This window comes from Pygocentrus nattereri, chromosome 20 (assembly GCF_015220715.1).
Source record: "Pygocentrus nattereri isolate fPygNat1 chromosome 20, fPygNat1.pri, whole genome shotgun sequence".
Taxonomy (NCBI): Eukaryota; Metazoa; Chordata; class Actinopteri; order Characiformes; family Serrasalmidae; genus Pygocentrus; species Pygocentrus nattereri.
The window spans coordinates 21,588,611-21,608,090 of NC_051230.1; the positions used below are offsets into that span (position 1 = coordinate 21,588,611).

The 19,480-nt window shown below is 41.1% G+C and overlaps 1 protein-coding gene across 6 annotated transcripts in view; it reads right to left on the reverse strand.

Moving 5' to 3' along the window:
• The window catches only part of wdfy3 (WD repeat and FYVE domain containing 3), a 131,121-nt gene extending 111,964 nt beyond the window's left edge, over window positions 1–19,157 (reverse strand). For 3 of the 6 annotated variants that reach the window (XM_037531399.1, XM_037531397.1, XM_037531396.1), the window contains exon 1: window positions 12,178–12,395. In XM_037531399.1, coding sequence (XP_037387296.1) covers window positions 12,178–12,206 — 29 coding nt within the window. In that variant the 5' untranslated portion in view covers window positions 12,207–12,395. Of the gene's footprint in view, window positions 1–12,177; window positions 12,397–18,931 lie in introns of those variants that run through there. The other 3 variants (XM_037531395.1, XM_037531400.1, XM_037531398.1) reach the window with 2 other exon arrangements.
• Window positions 19,158–19,480: the final 323 nt, after the last annotated feature.

Genomic DNA, 19,480 nt, shown 5'->3' on the forward strand with positions numbered 1-19,480 from the left:
GTATGCAAAGCTATGGATAGTTTAGAACATTGAAAAAATGATTAACCAGTGTTGCCTAATGCTTTGAAACTATCATAGTATTGTGATTCCTGTGCACTACTTTTCAGAATTATACAAATCACACTGCAACATCCATCCATCCATCCATCCATTTTCTAAGCCGCATCTCCGTCAGGGTCGCGGGGGGTGCTGGAGCCTATCCCAGCAGTCTTCGGGCGGAAGGCAGGATACACCCTGGAGAGGTAGCCAGTCCATCGCAGGGCAGACAGACAGACACAGACAGTCACTCACACATTCACACCCAGGGGTAATTTAGCATGCCCAAATGGCCTGACTGCATGTCTTTGGACTGTGGGAGGAAACCGGAGAACCCGGAGGAAACCAGAGAACCCGGAGGAAACCCACGCAGACACGGGGAGAACATGCAAACTCCACACAGAGAGGACCCCGGTCACCCGGCCGGGGAATCGAACCCAGGCCCTCCTCGCTGTGAGGCGACAGTGCTACCCACCACGCCACCGTGCACACTGAAATATGTGATACAGAAACACACAGCACATTCTAGGGATGTAAGTGCTTCACTGATGAATTATCAACCAACAAAGTTACGCAAAAGGACTCAATGTTTCAATCCCAAGTAGTTCAGTTTCCAGTTGAGACCTTGCTTGGACCACTCAGTGATGTTACTCTACGCGACACATCGTCAGTTGTGTACCCCAGTATCTTTAGGTGTTACGGCCATTTAACACAAGACACCCTCCTCTGTGGCAGGCCCACCACAGGCTGATCAGACCTGGGTGTGTGTTGCATAGGAACTGAGTGGTCACTTTGCCCCCCCATGCCATTTCCTTTCTTCGAAGCCACAGCCAGTGACTACTTCTCTCAGCTGTGGTGGCAAGCTCTTTGATGGTTCTCCTCTGAGCTTGCCCTCTGATGCCCACTTCTTTCAGGAGCCTTATGGTGGAGTTAGCCACAAGCCCCCTACAACCTCCATTAGACACACCAGCACTGTCCATCCCCGCTCTTCTGCCTGGGCTGCAAGGTCAGAGTATCACAACCTTTTCCTTTCATAGGCCTCATCAATGGCTTCCTCCCAGGGCACCGTGAGCTTGATGATGTAAACACGGCGACAGGAGTTGGACCACAAAACCAGGTCTGGGCGCAAGCTTGACACAGTAATGTTAGGTGGAAACACTAGGCTCTTGTCAAGGTCGACCCGCAATTGCCAGTCCCTGGCAGTACCAATGAGGCTTGAAATAGTGGGAGGGGCTCTGGTTGGTTGTCTTTCACTCTCCCAGATGAAGGCCATTGAGGTTTGGACTTCTTGATGCGCATTAAGTGGAGCGGCATTTGTGGCAGTTCTTTTCTCTTCTATGGCTGAGGCCAGACAACGCAGCACTTGATTGTGGCGCCAGGTGTATCTGCCTTGAGAAAGGGAGGTCTTGCAGCCCACAAGAATGTGCTTGAGGCCTGCTGGGGCTGAGCACAAGGAACATGCCGGGTCCTCACTAAGCCACAGGTGTAAGTTTGCTGGCGAAGGCAGAATGTCATAAGTGGCTTTTACGATAAAGCTTAGCCTGTTGGACTCCATGTTCCATAGCTCGCTCCAGGAGATTTTCTTTTTGGCAATTCCAATCCATCTCATCCACTGTCCTTGCTGCGGCTGACTGACTGCTCTGGCACACCTGGATGCTTCCTCTTGCCTTCGAATCTCCTCCACCACCATGCAACGGCGCTCTGCTGGAGAATCTTTCCCCCAGGTAGGAGCCATCACTCCAAGGCCAAACCCCCCCCTACCCTGTTGCACATGGCCAACTCTCGATGTCTGAGAGCCGCCCTTGCATCTGCTACTGCTGCCTTTGGTGTCCACTTCTTACCAGTTCTCAAGGCTGGGGCAGCACAGCGTACCAAAGGGTCCTGAGACTCAGACAGGGTCATCTCCAGTCATGCCTTAGCACACTTGTACACTTCTGTCAAGCTTGATATTGGCAAGGAGAGTGGACCATCAACATACTGCCCTACACTGCTCATGCATCTTGGCAGCCCAAGCCACCTCCTTACTTGAGCATTCACCAATCTTTCCAGTCGGCTGATATGTGATGAGGTGACCTCATAGATTGTGATCGGCCACATGAGGCGGGGCAGCAACCCAAACTGAAAGCACCACAGCTTTAGTTTCCCTGGGAGGCCAGTGTTGTTGATTTGTTTCAGGCCGCTGATGGTGTCCTGTCTGAGCAGTTCTATTTGTTCTATGTCATTGAGGGTGGCATTGTACCAGCGTCCGAGACTTTTAATTGGTTTCTGTAGGATTGTAGGGATTGGCTCATCGTTGATGGTGAAAGTGTCATTGGTGATTTGGCCTTTGACGACTGAGATGCTCCTTGACTTGCAGGGTTTGATCTTCATTCCGGCCCAAGATATGTTACTTTGAAGCTTTTCCAACAGTCGTTTTGTGCATGGTTTCGTAGATGTTATGGTGGTCATGTCATCCATGTATGCCCTGATTGGGGGCAGATGTAGGCCTCCATCCACATGCTCCCCTCCAACGACCCATGCTGAAGCCCTTATTATCAACTCCATAGCCAAGGTGAATTCCAGAGGAGATATGGTCCATCCTGCCATTATACCGAGTTCCAGCTGCTGCCAGGCTGTAGTGCTCTCATGCATTGTCATACAGAATTGGCGGAAGTAGGCCTGGACGAGGTTCATGATGTTGTCAGGGACTTGAAAGAAGGCAAAGGCTGTCCACAGAATTCTATGAGGCACTGATTCAAAGGCATTGGCCAAGTCCAGAAATACCACATGCACATCCTTCTTTTCCCTCTTGGAGGACTGTAGTTGGTGTCAGATGACGCTTGCGTGTTCGAGACATCCAGAGAAACCACCAACACCAGCCTTTTGTATTGAGGTGTCAACAAACTAATTTTTCAGCAGGAATGTAGACAGTCTTTGGGCCACAAAGCTGAAGAAAATTTTCCCTTCAAAATTCAGAAGACTTATCTGTCTAAACTGGTTGATGGTAGATGAGTTTTTTTTTCCTTTGGAATGAATATTCCTCCAGCTCTTCTCCACGCCCTTGGTATGATCTCCTTTTTCCATGCCAGCTTCATTTGGTGCCAGAGATTCAAGACACCAGGCGTGTTCTTATACAACCTGTATGGGATGCCATTGGGCCCCGGAGCTGAAGCTGTCCTTGCCCGCTTTACTATGTTGACAACCTCATTCCATGTTGGGGTGCTTGTGTCCATTTCATGCATGGGTGGATGAAGTGGTGGCATGTCTGCTGGAATGGTTACAGGCTCATGCCTTTGGTTGGATGGTGTGTCAGCCTCAGAGTAGGTGTTCTTCAGGAACTCTATGTCCTTCAAGGGGGCCTTCAAAGTACCAGATTTCTCTTGTACGAAGAGGCTTTTGGTGAACTTGAATGGGTTCTTGTAGAAGGAAACTCTTGCTCGCTCCTTTTTTCTGCATTGTGTCCTCAGATGTTCGGCCCTCCTCAGCGTTGCCAATCCCTCCATCTTTCGCTCCACTGCTGGTTGTGGCTGGATGGGTTTTGGGCTCGGAACTGATGGCATGTTAGTGCATGAAGGTGTTTCGGTTAGGGTTTTGGTACCCTGTGGACTATGGTGCTTATCCTGCCACTTGACTTATTTTCCCCACTCCTAAGGAAGTATTGGTCAATGCGAGGCCCCTCGCTAGGTTCCTTCAGGCACTTTTTCTGACCCTGGTGGATTTTCAAACCTTTGGAGGTTGTAACCTTTTTCCAGCCACAAATGCAGCTCTGGAGTGTGAGTTCTGGCACAGGCACTCTCTTGTCAACTGTTGAACTGACCACATTTCTCATTGTCCTTTCCATTCCATTGTCTGTTGCCGTGAGGTCCATCAGGGAGTCATCTTTCGCCCTCGCTCACACAGACTCAGAGGGTATTCTTCTTTTTGAAGTTTTCGTAGCCATTGCAGGTGGATCCAAGCTACTGCATGGTGCTGTATCCTGCCAGCATGGGGAGCTAACCCATGCCAGCCCCACTGGGGTCTATTTCCAACTGTCAGCAGACTCTCCAGGCAGTCACCAGGTCTTTCCCAGGTTGTCAGCTGCTCTTTCGCAGCAGTCACTGGTTTACACCAGAAGTATTAGAGTTACGCAAATGTTTCAATCCCAAGTAGTTCAGTTTCCAGTTGAGACCTTGCTTGGACCATTCAGTGATGTTACTCTACGCGACACATCATCAGTTGTGTACCCCAGTATCTTTAGGTGTTTCGGCCATTTAACACAAGACACCCTCCTCTGTGGGGAGGATAAACAACTGTCCCACCAATGCTATATTGTGGGACATTTTTGAAGTGTATGCATTATGTTGTTTTTTCCTTGAAGTAAAAGCATGGAGTTCAGTTAATACTGAACTAATGATCCTAATGAATAATCAAGGAAAAAGTTTTTTTTTTAGCATTTTAGCTCACACATTTGACTCTTGCTCAAAGAGTCAAGAAGACAAAGCTAAATATTAAGCCTCTACATAGTCAGGCATAATCACAAAAGCAAGGTTTATGCTTTATCAAGTCTCTACATTAAAATATTTAAATGAAGAATTATTTTTGTATTATTTTATACTTAGATAAAAAATGTCTGGGTTCCTTTTCACAAAAGCCCACTTCCACACAAACCCCTTCACCTAGGCCTCTTAATTTGGTTTCCTTGTGACTTCAGCACTTTAGGGGTCCTTGTTACTTGGGAAAAGTGTGAACTGCTTGTTACCCTAGCATGACATGAATGAGTAATGAAACTCACCCAAGTGGCAAAAAGCAAGCCTGATACATTGTTGAATATTTTTGGCCAAATGCCCTATGACGATAGGATAAATAAATCTGTGTTTGCTTTTGTATGTAATGTTACTAGACTAAGTCACCACAATATAATAAAAATTCTGTATAAAAGACCCTCACCAGTACTAATAAAGACACAGGAAACATGAATGTGGTAATCTTTAACTTTAAAAAGCATTTATTCATTTATCTCCTATTCATCACACTGTAAGTCAGCATTGCCACAGGGTACAGTGTAAATAATCACAGCAACTGGCCTGATAATCTCACATTTTTAGATGTACACATAGCAGTGAAGAGTTAATATGAAAATTTTAAACTGAACTAGGCATGTCCTGATCCAGGGTTTAACATTTTCCCCCCTAACTTGGTCAGAGTATCAGCAGTATTGATCTGATTTTTGCTTTTTTTTTTTTTTTTGCTCCACAGTGTACAACATGTACACGTTAGTAAAAGCTTTCCAATTTAGCTAAGATGCACTAGTCTGTTAATTAATCCTGCTGTGAAATCACTTCATTTTTAGTGTACACATCATGAATCACTCCAAATTACTTATGTGAAATAAGTATTTAATAACGTCATGAACACACTATGATTTCAAATAGGGATGTGCATTATAAATAATAGTGATCGGTATCCATAAGAGTTAATTAAGCGATTGTTAGTTATCCATAAAAATCAGAAAACATATAAACAAATTTCAGCTAAAATACATGCAGGCTTAAAGACTGCTCCATGAGCTAATGAACTAATACTAGAGCTATTTGGTTCAATGTTGGATGCTGCTGACTTCCACACAAGGTCAATTCCCCTCATTGGACAAGGGGCCAACATGTCTGTCCGGGGAATACCTGTTCACTGTTTCTGGACCTCGCCAACATCAGCAAGAGTAGGCGATAAATAGATGATAAGACAAAAACCAAAAACAAAGCCAACTCTGCCTTTTCAATCTCTACTTGGCAATGTATTCATGTTATGGCACTCATGTTTCCTAGAAGGAAAGCAGAACACATTACACTTACAAATTCACAAGGCAAAACTGTCATATTTTACAATCCTGTTAAATCGTAAAATTATATATATTTTACATATATAATATATATATATATGACCCAATCCTATAACAAATCTCATCTAAAACTGGAAAAAAATAACATCATGTGGTCTGATGTTAGTTGCGTATTTCTAAACAGTCATAACACTAGCACCATAGATATTACAAGTGCCTGCTGTACTATTTACATTTTTTTTAATAGTTCTACACTGCATACATTTAGACCACTAGACTTACATTTATCCTGCTAAAAACATTCCTTAGTGGTGCAAAATGTGGAATAGTCAGCAATCTAGCCATTAGATCGATGTGGGACAGCCCTAGTTTTGACAGTGGCGGAACAGCTAGCAGTAGAAGTTCTAATTGATGCTCAAACGTTTCATGAATATAAACTAATTAAACAGCAACAGAATGGCTTTTATTCTGCCTATCATTACATGAAACCTTATTCTACACTAGCTGAATTAACATCACCATGAATGTGTCCACAAAAGACTGATGGATACATCATGCGACAGCTTTCCTTCCTGCTGTCAGAATTTTCTGGCGTCCACTGTCCTTGAACAGGCTTTTCTGTCAGGCAACACCCTTCAGGAAGTGAGCAAAGTTATGCTCAAATCATCTGACCCCTTCAGACTTCCATAAACTATCTGAAAACTGTCATTTTACATGATTTAAAGGCAAGTGTAAGCCAATGAAATGATAATCAGCTACCTTGGACAACAACATCAGGGCCAAAAAAAAGCCTTGAAAGTATCTTTGAGGACAAACAGCAGAACAAAAATTATGTACGTGGTGAAGATACTTTAGGGATACTGCAAATGTTTTCAATGTGGAATTTTTTTTCTATTTTTTTATACAAGCAAACTTTGCAGAGGAATGTCATATTAAAAAGGCAAAGCATCAACTTTAATATCATCTTTCCTGAACGACAACCAAATATCAACATTATATATATAGATATTATATCAGATTAATATTCAACTGACTCCTGTCCTTCATCAAAACCGTAAAGCAAATCAACGCTTTACTGAAATGTTTGCCTCAATATTTTCACCATCTTCACGACATGGACTGTAACAAACACTCCATCATAGCAGGATTCTTTATTATTTCACTGAATTCACGAAAAGAATCAGGAAGTTGAAAGCCTAAGGATCCATTATTACGCTAGAAGCCTGAGGCAAACATTTCTGAGCTGCTTGTTTGGTCTAGGCCAAATGTGGAGCTACACAGAGTTACAAAGTCTAACATGAAGAAAACAGTTACTTCTTGGTATCTCGCCATGTCTACCAAGCTTCTCCAGCTACATCAGCTGATCCCTGTACACAAATATCATTTTCCTTCTCTGCGCGAGTGAGACAAGCACTTTGCTCTGTTCTCAACAATGAGGTCATCAATCAAACCCAAACCACAGCAAGACAAGCGCAGCTCTCTTTTGGGCAGAACAATAAGGCTCTTACAACACTGGGCTTTACATCATCTGGTAAGGCGGCTCAGTGTATATGGCTAAAGTAGGGCACACATCTGACATACATTTGCTGAGCCTGCTGGTATAGAGCTGCAAAATGAAAGCACTGCAGCCATGCCACAGGAACATCTGGGGCTGAAATGGATTCCTCAACTAGAGCCGTCAGAGACACAGCAAAAGTAAGCAACACTTAAAGGCTACAGACATGACATCAGCAAAACCAACAATGACCAGATCCAACTGACTAAAAATACCCTTATTCTATCCAGACTCATGAGTTCTTGGGTGGTGTTCCAACAGTTATTAAGAAATGTGTCAGCAGAGATACCTGAAAACCTTTTAGATCTCCAGGCTGCAATTCCAGCAACCCAAATCAACAGTCACCCAAACATCAGCACATTTACATCAAATGTCAAACTGACATTAGAAGTCACTGTGATAACACAGTAATATACTGTGGTAATGTGTTAGTATATAATGGGCAACATATAAAGCAGAGAAGCTTACATTATTCAACACTGTCTCAGTTCATTTTAAGCAGAGAAATTAAGCCTAATAACACAAAGCGTGTGAACTGTGAGATTAGATATTTAGATGAAATTAGATATTTTCCCCCAAAAAAGCAACAAGTATAATAAAAAACACAATGCAAACATTTGTATATAAACACATACACAGCAGCATTAAGCAACAACAAGGCTTTACAAAAAAATCCTAATTCCTGCCCAAAGAAAAACTTCCCACTCAATCTAGTCTTAAGTCTACAATGCGGGGCTGGCCAAAGTTAGACCATAACAATGTCTGATTTTAAAAACCAGAAAGCTCCTCTAACCCCACCCCTCACCAAACAAGAGAAAAAAACACTGCTTTATATTTTATATATAACTTATTCTTAATTCTCTAATTCTTATTTTGGCGACATAAGATACATTATAAAACAATTTTAAAAACTACCTACCTACCTTTCTACTTTCTTTATTTGCATGCTGTTTTGTCTTTTTGACATTTGGTCCATCTCAAACATTAGACATGGGCCCACCAAGACAAAAGGTTTGGCCACTCTGGCAACAGACTATCCATTAAATGAGGCCTACCATGTAGGGGTGGGCAATATGGCAAAAGCGTCATGTCACAATACTTAATGAGATTTTCTAGTAAGTTATTATGAGCCTATTATGCTCCCTTTTTAATTAAATATGCAGTTAGTGAGTGTTGATAGCTCTTTAAGCCCTGACTACACCCATAATATTCTCAGAAAGGCATGTTTATTATACATTTATTACAATATTAATGAAATATTGTCATATTGCTCACCATCACCATGAAAACCAAAATCAACTCCTGGATGGATCTGGACCACAATAAAGCTCAATCGCTAATTATTTTTTTTTTTAATTGTCGAAAAGGACTAACAGCAATTTTTGGCAGCTTCAAAAGAGAACCAAATCACCAAAACATGCTGTTTAATTGGGGCTTCGAAGGCATAGCAAAAGCTATTTTTATATAACTGCACAAATTAATTGTCGAGATCATATTTTGTTGCAGATAGAATAGCTTTGCATCACCTTTCAACAGAGCTAGCATCCATTTCTAATCTTTGTTCAGTTTTGCCTCCCTTTGTCCTGCACCTTTACCTTTCTAAATCCTGCCAATTACATGGGAAAAAAGTTACCACTCATTCAATGACATAAGAATAATATTTAACAACTTTCCCACCATCTGTTTACTTCTTTTAACAGTCTAATTGTGACAGTCTCCTAACTGAGGTGGTGTTTAAAAACTAGAAAGACAAAGGAAACACTGTCTGTGACAGAAAAGGATCAAAACATGTTCTAAACAGTATTCTTCAACAGACAATGAACTCTCACTTCAATGACAATGCAGCAGCGTGGTAAAAAGAAAATGGCAATAAAGAGAGGAACTCGTTTATGATTTCTCAATGCTGAGGTTTCAATTGGTCACATTCAGTGCGAGCCTTTCGAGAGTGAGGCTGCTGAATGTTAACTCCAGTAAATTGTGGCTAAGCTTTTCACCCTTCAGTCTTTCTTGGTATTCTCTTAGAGCGCTGCCAGCTCCAATGACTGTCTGAGAACGCAGAGTGGGCTGCGAGTGCTTTATGAAGGAGGAGAGAAAAAAAAAGAAGAAGAAAGAAACATCCTCCTTAGAGACTTACAAAAGCCCATGAGTTCTGTGTGACGTAATCGTAGAAGCATCACCTCTCCTTCATGGTAATGTTTGACAGGGGGAGAAAACGAAGACTCATCGTGTCCAAATGGCTGGAGGCCCAGAGCTACCAAAAAAGTCAGAACAAAAAGAAGCCAGTGTTGCCAAGAAGTCAACCTGAATATTTGATTACCTGAAACAGTGAAATTCCTTATATTCACCATAACCAAAGAAGCACTTTGTAGATTACTGACAGCATGCCTGCTGTAAAATTATTAGGCCCAGTATTTTCTCATTGAAGCTGCAAATGTTGGTCTGTATTTAAGCATTTTGGTTGAGTCATTCAAGGCAAAAAAATAATTGCTCCAAAACAGTGGTGGGCAATATAAAACAGAAGATTACAATAGTTCATGACATTTTCACAATTACAAGCCAGTGTTTCCCCACACACAGACTAAACTTGGGTGGCCCTCCAGAGCGCACATCCACCCAAGTATATGTTGTCCCATTTAAAAATTCCCGTCATTAGACACAATAACAACTGCTTGTGTTTCAACATTTCTGTGTTTCAAAGCTGTGTCCTAACTTTAAAACTAACTTTAAAAAACACAAGACAATACATAATTAATTTATAACCATTTATAACTTATTTGAACACCTAATTAAATAAAAATAATACTGACATGAGTCTGGATATCTGTATATATTAAAATCCATCCTCATTGCTCCAAAGGTTTATTCCACACTTGTGGAAAACACTGCATGCATCACAAATAGGGATGTCAAAACACAAAAAAAATCTAAATTTGATACTTTTTTTGGATACAGTAAACATGGAAAGGTTTTGAGGTCAAGATTCAATTCTATTTGCAAAAACTGAAATGCTAAAAATGATTACAGAGCTCTAGTTATACCCTACACAGATACAGAGTAGTGCAAGCCATGTCCATTCCCTGCCCTCTTTAATCTGACTAGATACACTCAGATATCAACTTCTAATCATTAGCAGTGATGCAAATTGACAAAAGATGCTTAAAACTAGAGACCCTCTGAAGAGACTGAGGGGTGTGCTGGCAATACAGCGTCAAATTCAAATTTTCAACACACACTTAAATCCTCACATTACTTAAATCACAATATTTCATTTTTCCTGAAGTTTAATAATATAATAAAAACAGACAAAAGAGCACCAGTAGTGCCACATTTAAAAACTGTTAAGAAAAATCACAGTGATTTGTATTCATTGAGTCCGTATACATGCATTCAATAATCCGATCATAATCGGATTTCTGCAGTTATCCGATTATTCAAATGGTCATGTAAACATCATACTCAGATCTAGAAATCCGATTTAGGAATCCGATAAAGAGAGCTGGATTTCAGCTCAGTAATCAGATTTCTCAGTGCATGTATACTATTACTCCAATTTCTATCAGATTTCTCAGTCTACGCATGTGCGAGAACAGACGGGTGGATGTCGCAAGATGGCAACAAAACACTGTTGGAGCGGCACTCAATCGAAATACAAAATAAAGGATTTTAATATTCTTCATCTTCTAGATGATATGAGTTAATTTTTTCCACGGAAGTGTTGGAATGTTTTAAAAAAGGCACGGCATGAAGTTTGAATTTTATGTTATATTTACATCATGTCTTCTTCTGTGAGTCTACTGGCTGACTGAAATACAGAAATCAGATTACTGCCCGAGTCATGCGGGCCCAGAGTTTCCCAATATCTGTTTACTCAAGTGCATGTGAACGTGTTGATCTGATTACTGACAAAATTTTCCAGTTATCAGATTATTGAGATATTGAGTTATCAGATTACTCAGTGTATGACATACTATACTGAACTACATCCAATTAAACAGGACTTATTTTGCTCTTTCTGTAATGAAACATGCAGGTGGTCAGTGTTCGAGTACTGGTGATATCCACAATATGCTCAGAAAAGCATAATAAGGATAAATTATATCATTCATCTCTACTCCAAAACAACCATCGCCCATGTACACACGTTTTCACGTAGTTTATAGTTCTCACACCATACAAGGTTCAATGGATGGATTATAATATGATGGTTATGTAACACCAGCAGAGATAATCAGCACAACTACCCCAAAAATAAACACTCAAAACTCTCACCACTGAATGCACCCTAATCTGCGTAAGACAAGCAAAAATATAGTAGCAAGCTAACACTGTGCTAAACAAGAAAATAAATTACATCCAGTGCGTCGTCCAAAATGGTTTACAGAGCTTGAGCAAGGAACTTGTTTTCATTATAGCAAGCCATCTTAATGACAGGTCTATGGAAGCCATGTAAGCAAAGCCTACAGCATCATCCTGTCTTGCTCAAGTAGTCAATCTAGTCCACCCCCAAAAAAGGCACCATGATTATATTGTAGTTTTTTCATTGCTCATCTTGCTGTACGTCAAACTGGCTTCAACCATCTGTCACAATCCAACTGATAGAACATTAATATGAGTTAAAGTCAGAATCTTCTATGTGCTCCAACACAGCACCCAGCTAAGTGATGTCAGCCACATGAGCTATTTTGAGAACCAGCATCACGGCAAATAAAACCACAAGAAAAAAAGGCTCCGGAGGTGTAAACAAACCATCATGTCACCATGGAGACAAGCTGGTCAAATGTGTTTTCCATACCTACTGCTCTCCCGGTGCTCCGCAAGCATCCCTTGGTGATATCGACGCAACAGCAATTCAGAAGCAAAGATGATATAACGGTCCTCAATTTGCACAGTACAACTCCGGGGACGCCAAAGAGCTCAGCATTTACAAGCCATGATGCGAATGAGTGGAGAGTCAAGCCTTTACTGCCAGGAAAGCCGTGTGCCAGAGAACGGAGCAGCCTGCCGGGACTGGCACAGCTGATCCCCCCCTGACACCAGCTGTACCACGCGGGTGGATCATGGGAGGGGTGGCCTCTGTCACGCCAGGACATACCATCTGGGTGCGAGCGCAGGGGGACAGAAAGTCTCCATCGAGACTCAGTTGGTGAAACTAAAAGGTGATTTTACACCTTGCAGGTAGGGCTGCACAATATATTGTTTGTTTATCATTATCACAATAATTTCCTTTGCAATACTGACATCATAGAGGTTAAGAATGCGAATGAAGCCTCTAACCAATCGCAACACCTAGACTGTGAGTCTTGACCAATCACAGTTACAGATGAGGGTTTCTGTATGCGTTTTGATTAATCAAATTAATCAGGATTAATCCATAAAAACAATTTATTTTCATTATAATACATGACGTCACTCTTTGACCATGTCATATTATTGATAACTGAAGCCTGATTTGGATGGGATTCGTTTTACATGAGGAGGCTGTACACAAATTTTCACTGGCATTCTCAGTAATTTTAGTCCCATCCAAATGCACAAATACTAAAGTATGGAGGGTCTTGGAGAAACGTGTTTATTTGTGTTCCTTGTGGCTAAAATCAAGCAGTTATGTAATGTTACTGTCCTATCGCACATGTGCAATTCAGAACATGTAAAAATTACAGAAACACTGTTTGGTTTTGAGCAGTAAAGTTGACTGTGAATTCCCAAGCTAATGGCAACACTAGAAGCACAGCCAATTCACTTAAGACAACTTGTTAGGGTAAACGAAATAAAGGCTAAATTAAATGTTTTAACATTTTTTCCCACTTGTTTCTAGAGTGAAGGCAGTGCGCAAATCCAGCAGCCACTCCCATCTCCGTCATTTATACCAAGATTTCTTAACAAACATAAACAAAACTAAATAAACATTATAGACATCTATTGGCTGCATTGGCATTGCACCACCTCCTCATGCGAAACTAACCCTGTCTGAATAGGATTTAAGGCTATTAAACGCATTAATAACACATTCAAGTGATAGATTAGTAACAGCACTCATTATTTAATGATGTTTTCCTTGTAAGACCTATGATCATCATTAGAAGTGCAGGCTGAAGCCTAGCCACTTGTGCTACATGTTGCTATGACTGCATCTCCATTTGTAGCCCTCTCGTCCAAATACATCTTTTAAATGGCTTGTACAGCAGGCTATGCTGAGAGAACTATGGATAAATCAATGAGCAGCAAACTAACAAAAACCAATGGCAAGGTGGAAACATCCACTTCTCCCTGAAACATGATGTAATGTAGAGGTATAAGAGCAAGAGGCTACAATAGCTTAAGTCCACTTATCATATAGGAGCAATATGTGGTTCTACAGTTACAGACTGTAATTCATGTTTTTATGCATAATCTGTTAGCTCCCTTTAACCTGCTCTACAATGGTCAGAGACCACCACAGAGGTATTATTTGGATGTTGGATCATTCTCAGCAGTGCAATGACACTGACGTGATGGTGGTGTGTTAGTGTGTGCTGTGCAGGTGCGAGTGGATCAGATGCAGCAGTGCTGCTGGAGTATTTTTAAACAGCTCAGTGTCACTGCTGGACTTAGAAAGGTCCATCAACCAAAAACATCCAGCCAACAGCGTCCTGTGGGCAGCATCCTGTGACAAATGATGAAGGACTAGGCTAGAGGACGTCCAACACAAACTGCAAAGCAACAGTTGATCTATTGTCTCTGACTTCACATCTACAGGATAGACCAACAAAATATGTGTGTGTAACAGTGGACAGTGAGTGGATACAGTGTTTAAAAACTCCAACAGCTCTGCTGGTCCGATTCACTCGTACCAGCACAAGACACACTAAGTAAGTGTCACTGCAGTGCAGAGATTGATTCACCACCCAAATATTACCTGCTCTGTGGACTTATGGGGGCCCTGACCATTTCTACAAACTACAAAGTGTACCTAAATGAAGCTGATAAAATAGACAAAGAGTGTAGACACAAGGCAGGAGTGCTTATCGAAATGGGAGGACATTGTATGATATATATAACATATACTCACTGGTTGGAACATGCAGCCACTATTGCTCTCACTGGATGGTGGTGATGAAAATAAAAAACTTTGTTTAATTAACTTTACAAGCTCATACTAAAAGAAATAGATTCTTGCAACTATTATCAGTAGCAACCTGAATTACCCATAAAATAAATGTGAATTTGAAATCATGATGTAATTTCTTTTCAATTTGTGCAGTATTCCTAAGCGAAATACAGATTTAGGAAGGGTCTCTGAGCTAGGGACACATTTTCTCTTGACAGGGGGGTTGGTGGGATGGTTAGGTGAAATATGATATTAGTTAACATTATTTTTCCATGCTCACGTTGACATATTGAAAAAAATCAGAAGACATTTTAGAGGCAGGCAGAAGTCACCACACTCTGATGGATTACAGGACTAAGAGTTTTGTCTTTTAAATGATACGATTCATGACTAGAGAGATAAATAAACAACTTGAAGTTGCTTTCAGGTTGACTTTAACCTCTTATTCTCCGGGGTATATTTTGGTTTGTCAATCTGAATTTATCTGACCAAATCTTAGGGCAAATTATTCAGTAACTACATTAAATAAATCCATTTTTTTAAAAGCTCCCCTTAAAATAAACAGAAAATGTGTTTTATGATCTACACATATTGTAATATGCTTACAATTGTCTGCTGAAAACCAAAAATCTTAGATGCTCTTTGTATTATTTTATAAAAATAATTTTTACAGAGTAAATCACTGAAGAGACGCCATCTGTTTATAGTTTATAGCCCAGATTTGCGGAAAAATCTGTCAACTTTCAGTAGTAGCTTCTTTTATTATAAGGGTTTAAAATTAAATTACCCATCTATTTGACTGGAAAGAAGACAGTTACAGCTCTGACAATGTAGCTTATGAAATATGAAAGTTATGAGGAATATGGCGGAGTGTGTTTTGGAACCACCATTCATTCCAAGGAGTTTAAGAGGTTAACATTATCTTGAATGTTATAGAATCTTGACTCTAAGATAGTGACTTGAAGATAATGATCCTGACATTTCATGAAATATAACCACGGACAAAGGCTCAAACACTCACTGAATGATACCATTTCTAAGAAAAAGCACTGCCTACACAAAAATCTCAATAAATCACCAGGATCTACATTGCACGCCAGTCCATTCTCCTAAATAATGAAGTGGTACGTAAACCAGCCAGCAGGATACAGAAGTGAAAAGTGAACTTCCTTTCCAGAACTAGAAGAACATATCAGCCATCAAAAGTTACTACACTACTCACTGCTTATTAACAAATTCAGAATAAAGTTGATGCCTGTATTTGACCAAATCAAATGTCCAACAATCCTAAAGTAGGTTTTGTTATTGTCAATAACACATCAAGCTGCCCTTGATCATTTTGAGCCAGGATTTCACAAGTTCTAAGACCTCCAACATAGTCATTACTAAAATACGCTCTACATTAATACTCATTCATGGATAGGCCTTATAAGAACAAACATAGATCAGAATAAGATCTGACACCAGACAGCAACCACTAAATACTGTGGAGAAACAAAAAAGGAAGTATCTCCTTAGTCTGGTTTCACAGTTAGCACACCGAGTGGTTTTAAAGCTCCTATGACAAACAGCTGGAACCCACAGGCCAGATTTTTGTGCTGTAGCAGCAAAGGCATTGGAATAATAAAAACACTAATACTAAAATGCAAAATGTGTATCAGCTACAGATGCCATTAGCAAACTCAGCTAATCCTGGTAGGATGTGGCAAAGTTTCAAAAACCCTGACTGAAGGCTTGACAGAACAAACTTATTTGAGAACGATCGGGATGCTACTTCATTTTAAGGAGGAAATGCAATGTAGAACCATTTTAAAGAAGCATTTCAAAAGACCTGGCTGACACCAGCAATATCCAAACCTATTGATGGTCTTTTCACTGTCCACTGTCTCCAAAACATGTAGACTGAAGAACAAATATTGTATGTGATACTGTAAAAGACATTTTTCCAGGAATCACGAGAAAAAGACTAATTCTTATCTGATACCTGCACCATAGGGTGACAAAATGACTGACTCTAGCTTTAAACGATGGACACAGATTTATAAAACAGTTTTAAATGGTAAGCACTACTATTAAATGAGTGTCAAATACAATGTTAACATATGTCACAGTCAAACACAGCCAGATAAAGGGTTTGCAGTAGAAATGGCATCTCATATGTATATAGTATTGTTATTGTCCAATACCAACAGAACTCAAAAAAGAATGACTCCAATACTGTAACAAAACCAACCTGAAATGGCACACACTTGTATCATGTGATGTCACATTGTTATGCCGCATCCAAGGGTTTATCAGAAGATTGTACACATCAGATGGTGAACTAATAATTATGAGTTTCCACTCATGCGTTTATCGAAAGATGTGTCTACCACAGAAAGGGAAAGCAAAGCGGTCCAGAGAGCATGCATCCTGCTTCTTTAGGTATATTAGGCACATTAGGTATAATTTTTCACATTTCACAAGGCCAGGTTTACTGTTTTTCACCAGCGGAAAGCATGAAAGGTCACCATGAAAGGTATCATCTAGAATCTCAAGTTAACCCACTTGGAAAAAAGATGCCAGCTGTTTGAGTACAATTCAGAAGTTGTAAAATTGTTATTTACCAGTTTCCAACACCACTCGAATGCAGCATTAGCTCTGTATTTCTTCCTATGTGGTAGTAGAATGTCTGAATAGTTTGAGCATGACAGGCTACTTTAAGAATCATCTCACACAAAGCTCATCTTATACAATTCAATCCTTGAGATGGAAGAAAAAGTTACTCTGAGTGCTTTGTTGTGAAATGGTGCACTGTAGAGAAACATACTGACTCTGACTTCTTTACAGTGGTTATGTAGGAGCCAGGGGATACAATGACTATGACACAAATACAGGCCATTTCATTTGCTATCCAAAATGACCAATGAACCTCCATGTACCTTCTGAGAAAAGAAAAGTTCCCTTTGGGTTCTATTTTGCCTGCATGTCTCTCACAACCATGGATTTTTTAAAATGTGTCCAATCTTATTGCAAGTCAAGCATATAGCAATGTCTCAGTGAGGGAGCTTTTAGAGGAATCAAACTCTTCAGACATCTGGTTCCCATCACCACCACAACAACTGTGAGCAACTCCGGCTTGGTAAATTTCTCTAGAACTACAACTTTCACATCAAACCTCTCCAAATGACTTTGTTTACATCTTAACCATACGAGTATGTGCACATTTGGACAAACAGATGGAATTCCCATTTAAGTCAAGTGCTCTGATTAAAACTCGTTTTGATAGATTATAGCTTTTAAGAAAATAAATATTACTTTGTAATCAATACTGGCCAAGACTCAAGGTTTCAATATCAGTATTGGAAAACAAAAAGTGTTATCCTGCCATCTCCAGCTCACAGTCTTTACTTTGAGCAGCAATTTGGCTCATGGTCTCCTGGCACTGGAACCCTTCCAATGTTATGATAGTGGAATGAGGGGATATTGGTGCAGTGACTTAGCACACAGACAAGGTGGTCAGTGCCGGGCTGTGTTAGCTGGCTACTTTCAAAGGCTGTAGATCAGCTATACACTTGTTTCCTGAGCCACACATACAGCTGTTTGACCTCTCACCTGCCCGAGGAGGACAACTGGCGAAAAACTGCCAATTCAATCCGTGCTTTCGATGAACTAACGTAGAGAAGCCAGACACGGTTTCTTAGCTTATCCCTCACCAAATGTCCCTTTCCGCTTCTCCTGCAGAGATGACATTCACACCATCTGTAGTATTTACGCCTTTAACCGCAGACATTATCGGGCTCTTAATGACAAGACAACACTGGGCCCAGACAGACAGTAGCTGGACAGCCCAACAGCTACTTCACCTTCATACTTGCTTTAAATTTGACATTTTGCTTGACCAGAAAAGCAGACATTTAACAGACAAAGTTCATACCTGATATTTACCAAATAAATCCTCTCACCTGAACTCCTCCAGACCGAAGAGTGAGCTCTGACACTCTTCACGCTGTACAGTAACATTAGGTGGTGGCTACAACACAATTAGCAGGCTAGCGAGCTAACCTAGCTGCCGTTTAAAGAGCCGCGTTACTGTTTGAGACGGACAATAAACAAACAAGAATAAACGCTCAGCGAGCTAGCTGGCTATGTCGGTGGCCAAAATGTGTAGTCTGAGAGCAAAATACCACAAACGCATCCTTGCTGTGCTTCCTGCATGCCTGTTTTCCGCTCCCTCGGCTGCGCAGGGAGATGCTAGCAGCCCGGACAGACACCGAGCGAGCTAGCGGGCTAACCGAGCGGAGCAGTTTCCATCCCGGACTGTTTTCCCGGAGCAGCAGCTCGCGAACAAAACCCGCCCAGCTGTTCGTTAAACCGTGCCGCAAGGTTCAGTGACTGGTTTGCAGACTCACATGTCAAACTTAGCCCGTCCAGCGTTCGCCCCAATCCCCACTGGGTCTCATATCTACGGACAACTTACCAGCGGAGCCGTTGAGGTCGGTGAAAACCGGGCGTGGGATAATAACAGCGGATCTAAATGTACGTTAACGGCGCCCCTTTCGTCCTCATTCCATCCATATTTGACACATGACGCCACACAATCTGGAAAGTGGTTCAGTGTTTCTGTAAAAATCAGCTAGTAGCCATATTTAATCCTCGCCATCCCGACAACACTGCCTCCTCATCCCAGCAGCTCCACTATCCGCTTCAGCTCTTCTCAGTTGAGTGAGAGAGAGAGAGAGAGAGAGAGAGAGAGAGAGAGAGAGAGAGAGAGAGAGAGAGAGAGAGAGAGAGAGAGAGAGAGAGAGAGAGAGAGAGAGAGAGAGAGAGAGAGAGAGATTTTTCCTACATCTCAGTGAATACAGGACAAACACTGACATCTGCAGGCGAACTAGTAACATGCAGCTGCGTTTTATGGAATAAACTGAATTATTATACAGAATTTAGTATGATGAGGGAAAAAGTACCACTGAGTTTGATGGCTCTGAAGTGATTAAATGGTAGTAATACTCTTCATCAGGGGCTGATT